This window comes from Lates calcarifer, linkage group LG18, assembly GCF_001640805.2.
Source record: "Lates calcarifer isolate ASB-BC8 linkage group LG18, TLL_Latcal_v3, whole genome shotgun sequence".
Lineage (NCBI taxonomy): Eukaryota > Metazoa > Chordata > Actinopteri > Centropomidae > Lates > Lates calcarifer.
The window spans coordinates 6,996,030-7,016,301 of NC_066850.1; the positions used below are offsets into that span (position 1 = coordinate 6,996,030).

A 20,272-nucleotide genomic window follows, 5' to 3' on the forward strand; every position below is an offset into this window, starting at 1 on the left:
TCCTTGTCCAAACAGACATGATGCAGCATAAATCCAGAGCTTGATAGTGAAGTTGTTTCATACTTACTGCCGCAGTGGAATCAAATAGGCCACAATGAGAGTGAGAGAGTGAGAATAAACCTAAAATGTTGCAGCTTTCCTGACACTGGCACAGTCAGGAGTTTTTTTAAGGGATTGAATACAAGGATGAAATGTTTTTTTTCCCCTCTCTTCCTTTGTTAGTTCTCTCTTGGGAGAATTGGTCTTGCTCTCCCGTCCATCTCCAGCTCTCTCAGTTTCTCTTGCAGAAGGCGAGCTAAGCCGCTTGGGATGGCCCAAGAGTCCACGCTGACGTAAACCTTTCAGGGAAGCTTTTTTTAAATTCACTGCGTGCGTGTTAAGGAATTGATATGGTAGGCTTTTGGGACAGAAAAATGAGGTGTGTATCTGCGTTTGAGTGGAAGATTGCTGCAGTGCTCATGCAAGAGATGTTTGATTTAGTTCAAGGATATTTTTGAGGGGGGCTATTAGTCCTGCACAATCATGTTTAAAACACCATTTTCACCTCACAAAAATATGCACACACCACAAAGTACTGTGTATGTGTATTGAATTTATTTCTCCCAGAACACCTTACACACTTACCCTGTAAAACACAGTGATAAACTAGCACTTACAGTGACTTCCAATTTGCCAAATGGAAGTGAAGTATTACAGAAACATTTTGAGTGTCTTTTTCTGATTTAACATGATCAAAGTGCCTCTAGTAATACTGCCATGAGAGGAGTTGACTTGTGGAATGCATATGATATATTGCCTGACCTAAATTAATCTCAAGGATTGTGTTGCTAATGTAGAGTGCACATTCCTTTTTTTTTCCTTTATCTAGGTGTGAAATGAGTTGCATGGTTTTAAGTTTTAAGTCCCTTGTCAGTGAAAGGTTATTTTGCCCAGGATCTATTTTCAACCAGTCTTAGTGGTACTCTCTCTCTCTCTCTCTCTCTCTCTCTATATATATATATATATATATATATATATATATATATATATCTTTTTCTTTTCCTCTCTACTTTATTTGACTTTGACCTTGACTCTAAAATGCATTTATTCCAAAATATTTAAAACATCAAAACAAACATGGAAATGAAATAATGGCAACAAACACAAAAATCCCTCTTTAAGTAAGGAGCCATGCAACCTAAAATGCCTCAGCCTCACCACTATTGTTAATATGTTTGCCTCCTACAAGGTCAATTGTATTTGTATTTACCATGTTTGGCCTTCAGGGGCAGACTCTAATACAGCATATTATGTTATTTCATTGAGGGAACATGTTTGCTGCAATTTTTTTTCCAGACTGCCAAAGAAATGGTCTGTGAAAACTAATCCGTCAATTATTGCGAGCTTTGATCCCTCCCTCTCTGTCTCTCCTTCCTCTTTCTCTCTCTCTCTCTATGTCCCATGCTTCAAAGTGTATCACTTCAGCATGCACAGATCTTTTTCTGCCTTGAGCTGAGTTGAATCAGCTGGAGAGCTATTGACACAGCAAAGCTGAATTCAACACTAGGAGGAGCGCATCGACAAACACATTAGACATGAGAAGTTAAAACAAAATACAATGAAACCGTGGTGTGCAGATTACACTCTCCTTCAAACAGACCCAGTGTGTGGAAGAGCTTATAAAAGCTTATAGATTTTTTATAGGTGGTATTAGCGAGCTTAGGCCATGGATGGAACTGAGTCAGTGGTGTGGAAGATCAGAAAGCAGGTCATGCGAGTTCAGTTTAATCTTCAGTGCCCGTACTGATCAAACAGAACGCACTGTTCGAGGGAGGTGTGCGTGTGTGTATGTGTGTGTTTGAAACTGGAAGCAAGGGTTTGTAGTCTTGCAAATTTTCAAAATCAATGATGTGGAGAAGAATCTGTGATGATGTCATGTAGAGGAAATGTTTGTGCAATCCTTAACATTGGAATGAGTGGATTGTTGTCACGATGAGTGTGTGCACTTGTGAGAGAGGAGGGAAGATAGAGATCAATTAGGAAATTGTAGCTGCTAGCGTTCTCCTATCATTACAACTTGAGTCTAGCATGAACAGATTCATGATATATGATAGTTGACTTTTATGCAGTTCTTGTTGGGTATGTGTTATCTCAGTGGCACAGCTGTAGCTTTTAAAAGGTCCCTTCATAAACCAAAATTGTTATAAAATGCTTGCAAGCTGTTTTTGAGTGCAAAGATAGAGGTGATAGTAAACTGGCAAAGAGAGATGGAGAACATAATGGAGAGAAAACTGCAAAGCCAGAGATCAAAGCAGACAAAGATGGATGGTCAGGATGAATAAAAAAGAAAGGCACTTTAAAAGATAAAGAGTTCATTCTCTTTCCACCTCACATTACTTCCCTGTGAGGTACTTTTCTCCAAATGTGGTGGAATAAATGACTCAAATGTTGGCAGCACAGGCCTCTGTGGATACAAGTCAATCATGTGTGGTCTGGGTATTCCTAACGTTGTGGGGACCTATATCAGTCTAGACATTATGGGGACTTGTCTTCCATATAGGGACAAAAAGCAAGCCCTATAATGTAAACCATTCAACTTTAAGGGGAAGACATGTTTTTAGGTTAGTGCAAGGGTCAGGGTTAGGCAAATAGCAGTTATGGTTAAAGTTAGAACAAGTCTCCAGGAAATCAATGTAAAGTTCCCTTAAGTCATAAAGACAAGATTGTGTGTGTGTGTGTGTGTGTGTGTGTGTGTGTGTGTGTGTGTGTGTCTGCCTCCCTCATCTACAACTGTTCATCATCAGAAGAAACCAACCCTGCCACACAACACGCCTCCTCACCAATAATATCCATTGATTAAATTCAAATGAGCCCTGCTTTTTTCCCCCCTTCTATACTGTAGAAAAAGAAGACTTAGCAGTTTTGGAGCGTCTGAGGTCTTTATTCATCCATATAATAAATCACCACACAAAGTCAGAGGCATGTCCGGCCACACTATTGTGATGCGGCAGCTTTTATATAGTAAACAAAATAAGAAAGATACATAACTAGCCATCAAAAGCATACACATAGGATTTAATTAAGCATATAGTAAGTCAGCTGCTGGATATGCTAGCTCTGATAGAAACCAGAATACCATGTTAACTCAGAGTATCACTGTAAATTATATAATGAGTATCATTACCATTTATTGCTTTTACACATGTTGTGCTTATTTGCTGTACATTTTCAGCAAGTAAACAAAAATTATAATAATAGCTAATGACTCTCACCCTGAGTGTTTTTTATTGATCTGCAGAATATACACATTTTATCTGTGCAAACAAGTGCATGTGCTGTGTTCCAGGGCTCTCCCTGTTACACGTCCCCTTAGAGACCGCCTGTGTTCTCGACCTATTAAAAAATGGCCACAGAGGTGTCATGGTTGTTAAGGCGAACACAATTAGAGGAACCACTAACAATGGGAATTAATTTGCTGTCATACCCTCCCTGCGCTGTCTGCTTTTGTTGCCATCAAATACCCCCCCAACCTCCATTTCAAACTCTTTTCTCGTTCTTTTTTGTGTGCTTACAGAGCAAAAACAGCTCAAAAAAGAGACTAAGCAATCTCTGCTTTCGTGGGTGGGCCATTTTGGGGTTTAATGAGAGTCTAAAAATTTTTACTTCAGCTTCTCAAAGGACCTTGTGATAAACCCTATGTACCATGTGATAAACTACTGCAGTTCACAAAAGAACACATCAACATGTTCTTGAGGAGTCATGCTCTTGCGGGGAGGTTTATAAGAAGACATACAGGTCTACTTGTTTTCTCTGTCCTCTCCCAGGGGTCAGAAAAGAGGGGAAACAGAAAGAGATGAGGGCAGGAAGATTCACTACAGGGCGGAACATCAAAAGGCAGCAAAGGGGTGATAATAGATGGAGAGGTGGTTGCTGCTGGGAATACTGGCCTTTGCTTTCTCATCTTTATGTCTCACCTCTCCACTCCGTCCTTCTCTGCATCCCTTGTCCGGGGATAGGACACGGCACATGGAGAGCGGTTGCTCTCTTCACTGGCTACATCTTCTGACAGCAAGAATAATTGAGCAAATTCCTTTCTTGCACAACACACCGTGCCCGTAGGGGGATGGGGAGTCATGGAGAGTGATGGAGAAATCAGTGTAAAAGGGAGGAGAGGGAGAGGGGATGAGTGGGGGGAAGGGAGGATATTGAAGGATGAGATAGATGAAGCCTCGAAAATCAAGAACGTGAAGAATGTGAGGCTGTTTCTAAGTGAAAGAGAGGAGCTACAGATGGAGGGTGAAAAGCCAAGACACTCGCAGCTTTCTCACATGCACATTAAAATTTTACATCCTCGCTTTTTCCTTGCTCCATTTCAGTATCATCTTCACACGTGAGTGCATACCTACAGTATCTAGAATGTGCATTATTAGTATACTTGCTGCACTGTCTTTGCTAATTTGCTATTAATGTTGCAGTTTCCCCATTAAATATTTGTAAGAGCACTTCTAATTTATTGTTGGTAACCCCAGTCTCTTTCTGTCTCTGTCCATGGTGCTGAAACAGTGCAACCCTGTGTCCCTTTATATCTATCTCCATGGTGATGAAACACTCAAATCCAGTTTCCATTTGCCTTCATATGTCTTTTTTTATATCATTTTCAAACCAACTGAACACAGACACGTGCACATTACAAGCAAAGTGATGCCCATTAAACTTTTTTTTTTTTTTTCCCAAAGTCTATTCATCACTATATGAGACACTGTTCAAGCCTACAAACAGATTGATATTATCTAGTTAGTTCTCATCAAAACATGCAACCTCATGCATCTCTTTGTTGTTGGCTTCATCAAACTCTCTTAACTGCACAAGCTTGTCATAAATTGCTCATCTTAGTCTGATGAATGCCACCTGTTACTGAAGAGGTGATCCTTCATGAGATTTGATTATTAGCATAATTGATGCTGTTATGAAAGAGTGCTTTGAAACTACAGACTGGGATATGCTCTGCAAACCTCGTGGGGGTGACATTAATAACATTACTGCATCACAGAATACATCAACCTCTGTGAGGATACCGTCATTCCTACCAGGACTGTATGCTGTTTTCTTAATATTAAACCTTGATTGATGATCTGAAGGAGCTGCTGAATAAAAAGAAGAGAGTTTTCAGGTCTGGTGACAAAAAACAGACAAGAATAAACTCCAGCAGAAGAACATCCGGGATGTGTGGATGGGCATGAAGCGGATTAGAGACTTCATCATCAAAAGCAGTCACCAGGGTGGCAGGATAGACAGAGCCAATGAGCTGAATGTATTTTTCAACAGGTTCGACTCCAGAACCCCAGCTGTGCCTTCCCCATGCAGGTAGATGACAAGGCTGTCATCTGCCTGCTCCAGTGTGCTCACTGTCACCTGGATGGTAGTGGTATCAATGTGAGAGTCTTGTTTTTCGATTTTTCCAGTGCTTTCAATGCCATCCAGTCACTTCTGCTGCTCAGGATGGGTCTCAGCAGGTCTTCTGTCCCCTGGATGTCTGTTTGTCGAATAGGCCCCAGTTTGTTCAGCCATTCAATGTGGTGGTTAGTAACACAGGAGCGCCACAGGGGACTGTTGTTTCTCCATTTCTGTTCACACTTCAGATTTCTAGTATAGAGACCTGGTGCAACAGGAATCATCTGCTTCTAAATGTGGACAGGACCAAGGAAATGGCAATAAACTTTGGGAGGATGAGAACTGCAACCAAGCACATTATCATAATCGGTGGGAAGGTTGGAGTTCTGGATCACTACAGGTATTTGGGTGTCCACTTGAACAGCAGTTGACACTGTGTACAAGAAAGGGATTGACCGACTGAAGATCTCCAGCATCTTGTTGCATACATTTGAGGACCCAAGCTTCCTCAGAAATTCAATCAGTCTGTGGTAGCAAGTGCCAGACTGTGGTCTGTGCTGTGGGGCAGCAGCATCTGCGTCAGAGTTGTCAACAGGATCAATAAACTCATTCTCAAAGCCGAGACTATCATTGGTCAGAGCCTGGAGATCCTGAACAAACTGCTCTCCGTCATGAAACAACCCATCCCATCCCCCTCCACAACACACTGCAGTGACAGCTGAGCTTGTTTCACAAAATCATTCCTATCATTCACCATAACACTACACAGCAGGTCACCTGTGTGTGATACCTCTTGACATTGCACACTGCATCTCTGATCTGTATACAGTTGTTTCTTATCTGTGCACTGCCAAAGCATACTGTGTGTTCTCAACCTTCACAGTTTTATCTAGACTCTCTTGTTTTATCTGCACACTGTTGTTTATCTGATTTATTTATGGCTAATGCTGTTTTTGATTTGTATATTACATATTTTTATTCAAGATCTAGCTCTGCAGGTCTGCAATTGCTGATTAAAATTTAATTCTCTTGTTATCCTCAATCATAGTATAATACTTTTACTGACAGTAAAAGCTTCATCACCCTTTGTCTAAAGTCTGGACCACAGAATTTAACGTTTGGTTCTCAAACCTGAGGTGCAGAGTAAGGAGTAAACAGAACTTAAATGTAGATAGACCACACAGGGATTTAAATGTAATCAGTTGAATAGTAAAAAAATACTCTGAAATGAATTTGGGAGCCAGTGTAACTCAGCCAAGACTGGAGAGATATTTTCACCACATCTAGCGTTTGTAACAAGTCTCACTGCTGAATTCTGCTCCAACTTTAGATGGGCAACTTCTGCATCATTCAAGCAAGTGAATAATGAATTGTAAACATCTAGGCAAGAGGAAATGAAAGTGTGAATAAGTTGTTCAACTACTGCAGACATACTTAAATAGAAAGGAAAGAAAAACATCCTAGTTGTGTCTTGACTTGTATAGTCTACAGTGGCAAATTCTGGCATCATCAGTGGCAGCTGGGACTACTTGAGAATGTAAATGAGCACTTTTGCCAACACCACAACTTTGTTGGCCCAACTTTGGCCTGATTGTTAGAAGACATCTGGCTGTACCAAGGTCCAGTGTTAGTAGGACTGCTGGAAATCATGCAATAAAGCTGTCAGTGGCTTAAATCCAGGCAGCAATTGTCTTCTGTTTGCCAACCTAAACTAAGACTGGCCCAGTGGTTTCATGCTACTATCCTAATCCTGAAAGTCTCCCTATCAATAAACACTGTTACAACATTTTGTCTGGGTTGAATAGTGTTGGTCTAAGGGCAGCCCTGAGACATGGACTCAAAAGCAGTATACACTGCAGTCTGTGGTTTTAAAGTAACGTTTTTTTCTTGGTCAATCATCAGAATCACAGCTGTTGTTGCTAAGGCAAGGCAGAGTCAAAAAACAGGTAATGGGTCTAACAGGTGTTCAGGGAAAACAAGAAAAAGGCTGGAGAGCTAAACCTTTGAGGAGTATATGTACTGGGGCTGATGACTGATGGGGAGCAGGTGTGTAGGGAGGAACAGGCGGTGAGCGAGAACGGGAAGTACTTTGAGGACACCTGGTGGGCAGGTGAGGAATGGCAGGATCAAGAGTGACAGGATTCTGACTGAAGCAGATGAACAAGGTCAAACAAAATGGATAAAATATACATATTATTTCTGTGACAAGATCTAAATGTATCATTCCATTCTTGGTTTTTTGACACTGGGATATCAAGCTGGAATCAACATTATTGCTTTTAGAGATGAAAATATAATAACCCTGTTGCCAGACAAGAGCAGTAGTACAATGGCTGAGCTTTATGAAATATCTGTAGACAGCAACTACTGTATGCTTAAGGTTAGGAAAGGAACATGGTTAGGTTCTGTTCCATAAACCCCATCCTAATTATTTACTGTTGCTAGACTTTCCGTTCTTGCATATGCACATTTGCAAATTTACCACAAGAAAATCTGAGTCTGACTTTTCAATATTTCCATCTGACTCATTTTAAACCAATAAAATCCTCTAAATATACAGAGTTTGCTGGAGTGTAAACTTCCTTCCAATCCAATAAAGAGAAGGATGGCTGCTAATATTAGCAAACACACAGTTCAATGCATTCTTTACACTTGCCTTTGTTTTGGGGCTTGAGAGAGTGAAAAATACAGTTTCAGCATGTGGATTTGTCCAAAGTTTGACAAACAGCCTCTGCCAAACAATGACTGTACAATCACAGATCTTAGTGGTCAGTTCCAAGGGATGCTGGCCTTGAAAATACGACATCACAGCTAACTAAAATACAGATCTCAGCTTTTATCATAAAGATCCCTTTGATCATTTTTTCTGTTATTTTCTTTTTCTCACACAGAAACCAAACAGTGCTACACCAGTTCTGCTGCCCGGCCCCGGAGGCCCCAGAGGGGGAGACTTCGACTGCCTGTGTCCCCAGGTAAGACGACTGCATCCTTGTAACATCTGCACAAATATTTATTTTAAATATTTTTTAAATATTTACTTTGAACAACTTTATTTTTATTTCCCGTAAATTTTGATTGCAGCCACTTATCATGCATCCTGTTAGTAGCGGTGCTGCAGTAGCTACTTAAGGCAACACAACTACCCCAGCAGTGTTATTGAAGTTGAAGTGGTTGTAAATGCTTCAGGTTCTGAATTAATTCCCCTCCATGATAACAATGAACCAATAAGATGGAGACTCCTATAATCTTAAAATAGCCACCCCAGTAACAGGGAGGTAGTCACTCCACACAGTTTCAGTGTTATTTGTCACATTAGCTTGGGTTTTGGGTCTTGTTGTGGCTGCTGAAATTGTTTCCTGAGTGACTCTAAGATACACTGGATGTGATTTGCTATTTCCACAGCGTGTTAGTACCCGGTTTGTCAGACTATCAAGATAAATCCACTGGAACACAGTAGTAATATCCAAATCAATCACATCAAGATCCCATTTCCTGGACAGTGGTCAAGTCCTTGGCCTAGCTGTCTGTATGAAAACTGATCAACTGGAAAAAAATATTACATTGAGTTTAGCAGGCAAAGCAGGATGATGATGCTGTTATCTTTTTATGTCAGATTGCCATATGACAGTGATAGAGCTGATGCCGCCAGCTGGAAATTCTGTTGTTTACAAATACTTGTATATGACTTACAAATTGTCTCTTTTATTTTCCAATAAAAGTTTTTTCAAGTCAGCCAATTTAAAATCTCTGATGTTAGTTTGATGTGGTAATTTGCACCCACTGTCCTGGGGAATATGAAAAATAGAACAACTAATAATTAGCCGCTGTAATGACTGTACTTTTGTAGAACTATTAGCTTGCCAGGCGGCTTTGAGGGAGTATAATAATTAATATTTAGTGTTGAATAGGCAGTCTAAAAAATATAGAATTAGATAAGCATGAACAAAAAGGAATAATAAATAGCTTTGACATGGTATTATCTTGCTCCTCTCCAGCAGAATTGACAACACAGAATTTGTTTGCCTCCTGCTTTTATTTACTAAAGTGCACTCTACCACCAGAGTTTCACTGAAAATTATGGCATTCATCTGGCCAAGGCACATCAATAGCAATTAAGCCATCCATCCCAAAACGGCCTGTTTGTTGTGGACTGTGCTTTTCACAGGATTGTTTTGCTGCATTGTCTGGGCTTGGCAGAAAATAGCAGATAAGCAAACGTGTATTGATGGTAAATCATAGCCCCCGTGGTGCTGGACACAGTAAGTGGCAGAAGGATGCAGACCAACCAGCACCAGCAATCACGCTTTGAGCACCACAGTTAAATCAGCCACATGGCAAGACTGAAGGATAGAAATGTAGGAGGAAGGTAGGAAAGTGGACACTAATTCTTCGCCTTGTTTACTACTTATGCCAAAAATCTTCATAAAGCTCTATATAGATTTTCGTCACATGGCCAAGTGACTGACTCAAAACCCAAGTTTCTTACACCAATTGTCACAAAAGTTACAACTTTTTTTAATGCCAAGTGGAGATTCCAGAGAGGGGAAATTGGAAAGGTAGACAAAAAAAAAAAAGACAAGTATCTATTGGAGTTCAACAGCTTGAACTTTGCTTGATGGAAGCCGTTTGGCACTGTTGTATTTTGTGATTGCTTTGTGCTAAGGGACCATTAGCAAAAGGTACAAGCAAAGTGCACAACAGAAGGTCCTTGCTAACTTGTACCCCCTTCCATTCCCACTCCCAACCCCACCCTACCAATCTCTGAAGCAAACCACTTCAAAGCAGGACTCTCTGGGGCCAAGACAGAAAGCAGCTTGTGGTTTTGTCCCCCCTTTTTTTTTGTTCTTGTTGCGTCTTATCTCTTTTTGAGAGCTGTATTCTGTTGTTGTTGATTTCTGTATTTCCGCATTGTTGTCAGTGATTTGTTGATCATTTACTCACGTGGCATCACCACATCACATCACAGCGACATAGCTCCACATAGCGCCCACACCTCATTGCATCCATCATCATTCATGTTCACTTCATTCGGGCTTGTCTCTCCACTGTGGTCACGTTAAGTTTGAAAGAGTCATGTATGAATATTACCATGTAACTAAAGTGTAATTATGCAAAGTAAAAAAAACAAAACACCATAATGCATTGATGTGTGTACTGTAGGGTCTTTCCCATGCTGGAAACTGGTGAGCCTTCTTGTTGACACATGTAATGCATCTGTGTTCATGTGAAAAAAAAAAAAAGTTCTCATGTTGCATGCTTTGGCTTGGCAGTGATCTGAACATAGCTCCCTGTCTATCTGTGTGTGTGTGGTGTGTGTGCGCGCCAGTGTGTCACTACAATACACACAGCACACAGTAGATAATTTACACACTCCAGGAAAACACACAACACTGCGCACACCACCAGATCAGCGGGGAAATCCATAATGATAGACTCGCTAAAGAGATGAGTGAGTCACATCACCTTTACTAAACCCTTTGAATCCCAGGCTTTTTTTTTTCTTTTTTTTTCTCTCTTTATTTACAGGCTTTATCACAGTCATAACAAGTCTATATAAGACCCATGTAACCCTAGTAATGTCAAAAAATATATATTGATAGCAACACAAAAAATGCTCCCCATAATGCTTTAGGGGATATAAACAGGAAGCATAATGTTTCCATGGATTCAGTGAGTTATACTGTGGGCTAAAACTTAAGACTTGATTTGTTTACATTTTGACAAATTGGTACTATTCAAAGTATGCTGAGTTAGCTATTAGAAATTCCTGTTTACATTACGTGCATGGATGTACAGAGAAACTACCACAGGTTTATTTTGATACTGAAAAACATTTAAAAACATGAGAATTCTCAAGCATCATCAGAAAGAGTAAGTCACACTGAATCTAAGAATATATGTTTCATGTCTCTGTGTTCAGATTTGACAGAGTTGTGACTTTTGGAAAGGAATGTGATTTTTTTGATGCAAACTGCAACAATCAGCACAAACATAAACCCTCCAAAAATCTACAGAAGCCTCGTATAAAAGTGAAAGTGAGTGAGTTCTGTTATCTTGTGTGATTGAGGGGCTCCACTTGTCACCAAACAAGGCCTGATTACCATATGAAAAGGACGACTTATTGCTTCTTTGTGCATTGCCTCCACTTCAGGATGCAGTGATGCCTTATTCCACACACCACACCTGACAGGCAAAGTGCAAACACTGATATTTCATTTTCACAGCTCCTTCTACTGAGACTAATTCAAGCCTTGGTGTCAGAGGGGTCAGTTCAATAAAGGGCACCAGCGTCATTGTACTAATTTGAAGCCATACTTGCCGTTGGTTTGTATCTGTCTGCACCTGAGGAGCTTCATCTGATCAGCTCGGAAGTGGGAAACAGCTAGGTAATAACACGGTGTATGTGGGATCATTTAAATGAGCAGAGAGTTAGAAAGTTGTGAGCTGCAAGGAGAAGTGAGGATTTCACTGTCACATATAATGAGGGCCCTACAGAGGCTGGAAACTCACCCTGACAACCTGGTCACTCTTGCCAGGCTCTGAGGAGGCACCTGAGGTTTTAGAGACTATAGGGGATTTGTATTCAGGGTCACAAAGTCAGATCCATAATCACTCATGGAAGGGGCTGATTGTGCGGGATGGCCACAGCCTTTCAATTAGCAGTGTGAGCCATCTTCTGCTGCAGTGTGCTAAAATTGTACTCAGGAGTTTTGTTACTTTTATAGTTCCATAGAGGGCCTTAGTTTTAACTTTCTGCTTTGCAGCAAAACTGAGAAGTGCTGTGGTCAACACACAGGGCCCCAGAAACCTAATAAATGGAAGGAAAACATTATTAGAATATTCTAGCACAACAGAGGAACCATAAACAGTGACAGTCTGGAAGATACCTGGTGGATAAGGCTTCTTCAGCTTCAGTATGAACTGTATTTGAGTATTTAAACCTATAAGATTTACATACACATACTCACTCATTCACACTCATTCATGAAATCTCTGCATTCAACTGCCAAGTAACAAACTGTGCATACTCAGCTGGCTTGATTTGAAGTGTAGCACAAATTTATGTTCACACTTTGATGCCACTGTGCTACTGTTTGCCCGAGTGTTTGGGATCACATCCAAACAATTTGTCAAGTGTTACAGGGAAACTGTAGCTTGTGCACTCCTGCTTCAGAAACATATTTTTTTTCCCCAGATGGTGATAACTGCAGTGCTGTTCCATCAACAAACACTGATGTGTACAGTATGTGTAAACAAGTGCAAGTGAAGCACAGGAGACATCTACTTTCTCAGCTATCCTGTGCAGCAAAATAGTCAATAAATTGTTGGCCAGGGATTGGTTGGAGTTGTCACTTAAAATTTATAAGGTCACTGGTGCAATATTTGTCACTGACACAGCAGAAATAGCCCGGACAAAGAGCACATATTCACCATATCCACTGAAAATACAAAATGTTGGTGACACTGATTCTTCATGAAGTACACTGAGAAGGTGAATTCAGGTAAAGGTCTTTATCCTTTATTTTCCCTACAACAATCACAAAGAGGAGATCAGCTAAATGGATGGCATTTTTACATTGTGCTAGTTTAGACACCAGCCAGCAGGAGACTACGTCCAACAACGTCATGCAAACTTTGAGATAACATTTTTCAACAGTTTATATTTAAAACTGGTCCTGTTCAGTCAGGGCTTCTGTCCACATTTTCTAAAGATAAAACAAGCACACACAGTAACTAATGTGAAGCACCCAAGGACACAGACATGATGCAATAGCAGAGCCTCATTTCAAAAGGTTTAGGTATATAGATGTGGACAGGAACTTCTAGTCAAACCTGTGCCACCTTTAAAGCCTGGTCATACTAGCATTTAAAATTGTTTCATTTAGCTGGAATTTCAGTTCATTCAAATGGAATCGTTACGATTAGTGGATTCACTTGTGCAGGGAAATTTTTGTTCTTGACTTAGTAAATTTGACACACAAACATAGCCCACTGACCAATAGCAAGTTGCCTTAACAGTGTTCACAATGCACAGATTAAATTTGCTGGTGCTGGTGTGGCCAGCCCTTGACACACGAAAAGGAACAGCAGCCACAGTTTAGACCTGCAGATGTGGCCTTGTAGCCAATTAGTGCCATCTACAGACAAGGAGAGGAGAAGCTTCTGCAATTTTTAAACTCACGACACGCGCAGGGAGGTAAAATAAGACTATGACTGCCTTTGCTTGCAGCCTCCTTAATGTAAAGGAGTGTGTCTATGAGTGACTTGTGAGCTAGTTCAATGAGATGCTTTACATCTAGACAAAGAAATGCAGCTAACAACACCAACAATGGGTATCTTATAAATAGGAACACGTCTCTAGAATGGCATCGCAGACACTGGAGACAGCACAGTGTCTTTAATCAAAAACTTTTCTGTCTCAAGTGAGTGCCAGTGTGTGTTCCAGTACATCACAATTTGCATAAAAACACTTGTGCTGAGTCTTCATACTTTCAGTTTAAATTTAGCTTAGCTTTGCTAAACTTTTTTAGCACAAACACAGAAAGTCTGGCACCATAAAGTTAAAGTTTGTCCTCATGAAGAAACGACACAGCTCAAGCAAAACAGCTCTCCCTTCACGGCTGAGTCATCCCGGACACATAACGATGGAGCTGATAGGGTAGTAAACACTCGCTCTTTTGGTCACAGAGTTAAATATAAGCCCTTGGCAGGTGACGGCACACTTTTTTTGGCATGATACCCGAGTCTGTCAGTGATTCAGCTGCCAAACCGCCTGCTTTCCCCCCACAAGCTCACAGTGTGCACAGAAAGACTAACATCTTGCTCACCATCTAAAACCCCCTTTAAATTAGTCCTCCTGCTGTGCTCCTGACAAACGACTTGCACGCACACACATGCACACGCCAACCCGACACCTTAATGAGGTATGCTATGCTAATTAGCTCACACAATCTGCCATCATGATTTACCTTGTCAGAGATGTAATTACTCATCAAGTTTATGAGCTTCTTCTACTTTTTTTTTTTTTATCAGGGAATAAGTTTCATCTTAATGAACACATGACAATCAGAATAAATGTATGAATCTTATTTTGGGGTAATGGATTGGTGCTGGACTGTGTATCCATTCATCCAAAAGTTAAAAGTGAGATTAAAATGCTAAATTAAACTCATCTAATCAGAGTAAATTAGTGGAGATCTGCACTTTTGAACTCCTGGTGTAATTAAAGTTTATAACCTTATCTTTTTATGATAGGCTATGAAGCATGCTAAAGTAGAGGATGTGGAGGATTACACACTGCACCTGGCAAAGCATATGACTTTAGAGAAATATAAAAAAGGACAACACATTTGGGGTATTGCCAGATCCCATTTAGGATGCCTGTTGTAATTTTTTTTTTATCTGCACCTCAAAAACGTCCTTGATCGTAAACACGGATAAAATGTCAATAAATGCCACAAGTGGTTAAGATGAAGCTGACACCTTGAGGAATCGCAGCGGGGAGAGTTATGGCGTTTCTGCAGGAGATTAATTCACCTCCGGTCGTGGCACGAGTAGACAGCTGTGTCGTCTCGCCAAGACACCTTTTTCTCTAATTAATCACTGGAATTAATAATAAACTGCACTAATTAGTAGAGTCATGCTGTCTGCCAAATGGAGAGGTGACGTGGGATGAATAAGGACACAGCTGGAAATACTTTGTCACTTTGGGTAGCAACCGAGACAAATAGAGGTTCTGTGTGGGACTACAGGGACCATGATGCATTGAAGCAGACGGAGGAACCGATGGGATGATTGATCCATTTTGTTGAAGGACGTTCAGGGGCATGTTGGAAAAGTAGAGCCTGTTTTTTCCACACTCGTGCACACACACACTGCACAGGGCTGAAGTTGTTGAAAGTGCAAGATCACCTCCGCCTTTGTCCTCACACCAGCAGCGCACCCGGCATTACTCTCACCTGTGCAGCCGCAAATTAAATTTCACACGTGTGGGATCCTCAATCACAGTTCGCCAAATTCCTTCCACCTCTTCACCCTGTAATTTAATATCTGTCCTCATCTCCCTGTCTGAATCTCTCTCTCTCTGTTGCATGCTGTTGTGGTTGTGCAATGCTGCCTCAGCTGGAGAAAGTGACCTTGTCGGCTTGCTGTTCTGTTGTCATGGGAACAGAGGGCACAGGAGAATACGCCATAACATCCAGTGACTGCCTGTTAGGACTTAGGAGTACCTGAGTGTATGTGCACGTTTTTTTTTTTTAATTATTATTATTCTAATAGTCACTGTCCCATCAGTGAGCCTTATGTTTTATTAACCTGTTTTTCTGTTGTCATATTCCTATTGGCTCAAAGGATTTTGCCTCTCAGCCAATCAGAGGCACGCTCTGTGTCATCCTCCTCAGGGGTCCATCCATTCAGCTGTTGGTTTTTGTTCTGGCTTATTCCTCTTTAAACACATCTTCTGGGATTTGAGTAGCCTAAATTCATGTGAAAATTGAAATCAGCACTCGGCAGCATTGTGAGCGACTGAAAGGAGCTTTTAAAGATCGTGAGTGCTTGGAGTAATTTCTAATTAAAGTGATGCTCCGACTAATTTATTTTCACCCTAAGGCCTGCTTTGTGCAAGACGACTACCACAGAACAGTGATACCAGATCTGCTCATGCTCAGTTGTATGATCATAGACGTCATTCACTGTTTTGTTCTTTTAACACATACGGCCCTCAAGGAGACAAAATGTACTATACGTAAAGAAGACTACAGTTCTCTCTGCTTCATATGTTGTGCTACTACATTCCTGCACAGTTCCCCATCAGCCTCTCCTTCGCTCTCTCCCCCATATCTCCTTTTAGCAAAACAGTGGCACAGCGCTGAGCGTCAAATGTTCAGATCTGAGAGTTTCTCCTCCTCTCCTCTCTCCGTTCTGCAGCTTATCTCAGCATTGTGAAGCAAGCAGAGGGTTTTATTACAGAGGAGATTTAATAAAAGCACAACGTTCTGATGACTTTGCTGCAGCATCTCTTGTGTGTGTGTGTGTGTGTGTGTGTGTTTCACAATCAGCAGTCTTTTAAGTTTTTCGTCCGCTTTATAAATGTCAGCCTCTGGTCCTCAGATCTTCTTTGGCATGTACAAACTGCTGCGAAACTCAGAATGAAAGCTGTTGACAGTGATGTGGTCGAGTCATGTTTTAAAAGGGGCACTCCGTAGATTTTACACGTCAAAGTTAGATTACCAGTCACATAAAAACTGCTGTGTAATGTCCTCTGTGACTCTGGAGGATCTTTAACAAGTCAAGAAAAGCAGCAGGGGAGGATCTGATGAATGAAAAATTGCTATTGGGTTGCATCATGGGAAAGGTAGTATCCAGTATTTTTGCAGCTTGATCCATATTAGGGCCAAAATCCAGGATATCTCAGTCTCTGCTGGTCTCTCTCTAAGCCCTACGAGAGTGCAATACCAAATTACTCCTTTATTATATTTCATACTATTTGTAATTCTGATGGTACAAGTAGGGATTACTGCTGCTACATGCTATGTTTTTAAGTGAAGCCAAGTATGGCACAATGATTTTTATTCTCTGCAGAAAATACATGCAATACATAATGCATGCTGTTTTTCTCATTTTGTTCTGTTTTCATTTTTCTATATTTCTATATTTTCTAAGCAAAGATAAAACAGCACAGTGATTCTTGGTTTTCTGTAAAGGCAGCCAGTGAAAAAAATACATAAAAAGGCAGAGTACATGCAATTTTTGATTCATAATCATTTTTGATCTCTCACTGTGCCATGTTAAACAATGGTTTTGGTCATTTCTAGGAACCAACTCACTTGCCTCTGGAGGTCTGGCGGCTGCCATAATATCCACTGAAGTATGCCACAGGAAGGCGAACGATGCAGTAATAACCACTCTGCAACGGCAGGGTTACTGCGAGAAATAAAGCAATAAATGTACATTTTCTGTAATGCTTTCCATTTTTCTGAGAAAAATGGGGTGATCATTACTGGCTGAAGTTCTGTTCTGATTATGGCACTCTTTGTTCTCAGCCTGAATACAGATCTTTTGATTTGCCGGCGGCTCAGATGAGAGCTGTACTCTGGCAACCAGCTCGTATGATTTCAGATAATAAAGCTTTTGAGCACAGTGGCAGAGCTTTGTGATATATAGCCTCGTTGACCTAAGCATCCTTCTCTCTGGCGCATGCTATCTCCCTCATTCCCTCACACGCGCACCTGCGAGCACATGTACACGCAATGTGCCAAGGTAGTATTGGTGCTTCCTCCTTTGTTCCTTTCTCCGGCCATCTTTAATGGTCTCCCATCTTATTAGTTTCCATCATCTCAGGGGTCCCAGAATACCCATAGACCCATTCAGCAGGCTGGTCATTTGCTCAACTCCTGCCTGACTGTGCTGAGATAAAATGTCCCCCGTGTGGAGGTGAGTGTTTGCGTATGCAAGAGAGAGTGAGCCAAGAAAAAAGAAAGCGCATAATGTCCAGGGATGTGTGTCTGTTTGTGTTTCTGGTCTTTGTGTGTAGCTGTTCCTCTGTCTAAATGGCCTGCAGCATCAAAAATGGACAAATAGCTCCCCTTTGGACAGCAGGGGGTGCTAATGAGGAGCACTGGCAAAGACATCTGTCTGTTCACATTGCTGGCTGCACATTTTGTCCTGACCTTTTTTGCTTTGGCAGTCAACCATTATTTTCAGTCTGTGTCCGTCCATCTAGCCATCTTTGCTTTCCTATTAAACTGTAAAGAAGTCAGTGACTGCAGTTTTAAAAATCTGAGCCCAGTGACCTTAACTTTCACGCACACAGTCACGTCAGCCAACGCGTTACAGCATGCCTCATTGTGCAAAAAATAGAGCTAAATGCCCCACAAGCAGGTATCTGCTGCCCTCAGCTGCCCTACCCATTAGCTCCAGAGGTAGCAGGGAGGGCAGAGAGTGAGCTGTAAATCTCCTGTGGGTTCAAATGGAGGGAAGAATTAACAGTCTGCTTCACTCCACAGTGCACAGCAGGTAACAGACTTACACAGAGCCTGGAAAAATTAATCTCCATCTGACCTTTTAAATACAAATGATCCATATGTTTTTTTTACGCTGACGTGATGTTAGCATCTTTTTGTTTTACAAGGAAAACCTTCCCCTGGGAAAATGATTAGGGAATTTCCTCATGTTTAATCTCCAATACCGAATAAAAATTCCTCAGAAATGTACGTCTTTTGCCACACACACAGTAGCAAACACAGGCCCCTATGGAGGATGGATTTTTCACAAAATTGCTGCTTAGTGGGTAGTTTTTGTTATCTGTCTGGGTCAGTCATTGCTCTGAATCATAATGTGTAAATGCATGTCCCTGTAAATCAAACAGCACATGGCTTTGGTAAACAGGAGGAGTTATGGGGACAAGTAAAGTAGCATTAGCTGCTAATGTTAACATTACATAACTTGTGTTGACTGGCTACCGGTTTCCTCCTCTTTCCAACCTTAGTGCTAAGATAAGCTAGGCCAGCTAACTACTCCTTTAAACAATCGCGTCACTGTACAAATACGTGGCTTGCTGGGTGGTGTAGCACAGTATTATATTTCATAAAATTGTTTCTGCTGATGTTATTTCAGGCATGACAGGGTGCCTCCACTATAGAAAAAACCCTGGGGTTGCACACTCAAAAATATAGACAGTTCATAGCAGTTTTCCAGCTGGTACGTCAAATCTTTGATGATTAAATCTCAGAGCTCTGCCATGATTGTGTATTGCCTGTGCTCAGCTTGGTGCCACATTGTACATCTGGAGTTGCTCCTGGTGCCAGATCATCCTTGTGCGTTTAACTCAATTCACGCAATGAGCAACAAACAAAACATATAAATAAATAACAGCAGGAGCGTGACAAGATTCACATGCAGAAGTATTAAAAGAGAAAATGTGAATGTGTTGCATTCACCCTGCACACCTGCCTTCCCTCCCAGTTGTGCACACACACTGAAACCAGGTAGCGATCTAACGGGTACAGGTTGTTCCCTACTGTTCCCCTGTGAAGGGACATTAGGTGTCCCGGGCGTGGGTGACACTGTCAGGTTCAGCGTACATCACTGGGTAGAGTCCTTGCCCTGACAGCTCGCCGACAGCCTCACAACGGTAGATCAACAAGGAAATGAGTGGAGAGGAGGAGGAGGTGGTGGCAGTGGAGGAGGAGAGGATGTGAAAAACTGCTGACAAGGCGACCTGCTCTGCTGTCGCCTCGCTCACTGTAATGAGAGACAGGGATGATGGTGAAGAGAGCGAGGGGGAGTGAAGGAAGAAAGGAAGGAGCGTAGTTGAGGTTTAGATTAGAGAATGAGGAAGATTGAAGGAACGGTGAGATTTAATGATGTAGGCACTTGTTCCCATCTGGTAAAAGAGATGTTATCTTCCCTTAGTGTAATATATATTTCTGTTTCAATAGTGTGTGGTCAGTATTAGAAATGAGGAGCATATATATATATATATATATATGATAACTAAGACTTACGAGGAAAATGTATCTAGTAAAAACTGGCTTTTGTGTTTCCCCTTTACACTAAAATAAATGAGCCACCTACAGACCATTGAATGTGGATGAAAGGAAATGTTTCATCCCTTTTTACTCTGTCATGTTTTTGTGCACAGTGTGCAGCTGTTGCCATGACTTCAGCTGTGTGTGGGGTTTTTCTTTTTTGTGGTGAGTCATCCTTGCAGCGTGTATGTCAGGCTGTGTCATTCCTTGTCAGCTCTAGCCTTGTTTTGAAGAGGTGACGGGCGGTCAGAATGAGTTACTTGTGAAAGCAGACTAGTCCGACGCAGAATTTCCACCTTTATATGGAAGAGACCCATTAAGAGAAACCTTCAAGATGTAGACGCCTTTGGAACACTTGGACAAAAGGAAAGAAA

General features: G+C 41.3%; 1 protein-coding gene across 1 annotated transcript in view; it reads left to right on the forward strand.

Moving 5' to 3' along the window:
• Window positions 1-20,272, forward strand: part of LOC108879655 (IQ motif and SEC7 domain-containing protein 3-like) — a 99,522-nt gene that overhangs the window by 12,765 nt on the left and 66,485 nt on the right. Inside the window, 1 exon segment of the mRNA XM_018671014.2 lies at window positions 8,262-8,342. Coding sequence (XP_018526530.1) covers window positions 8,262-8,342 — 81 coding nt within the window.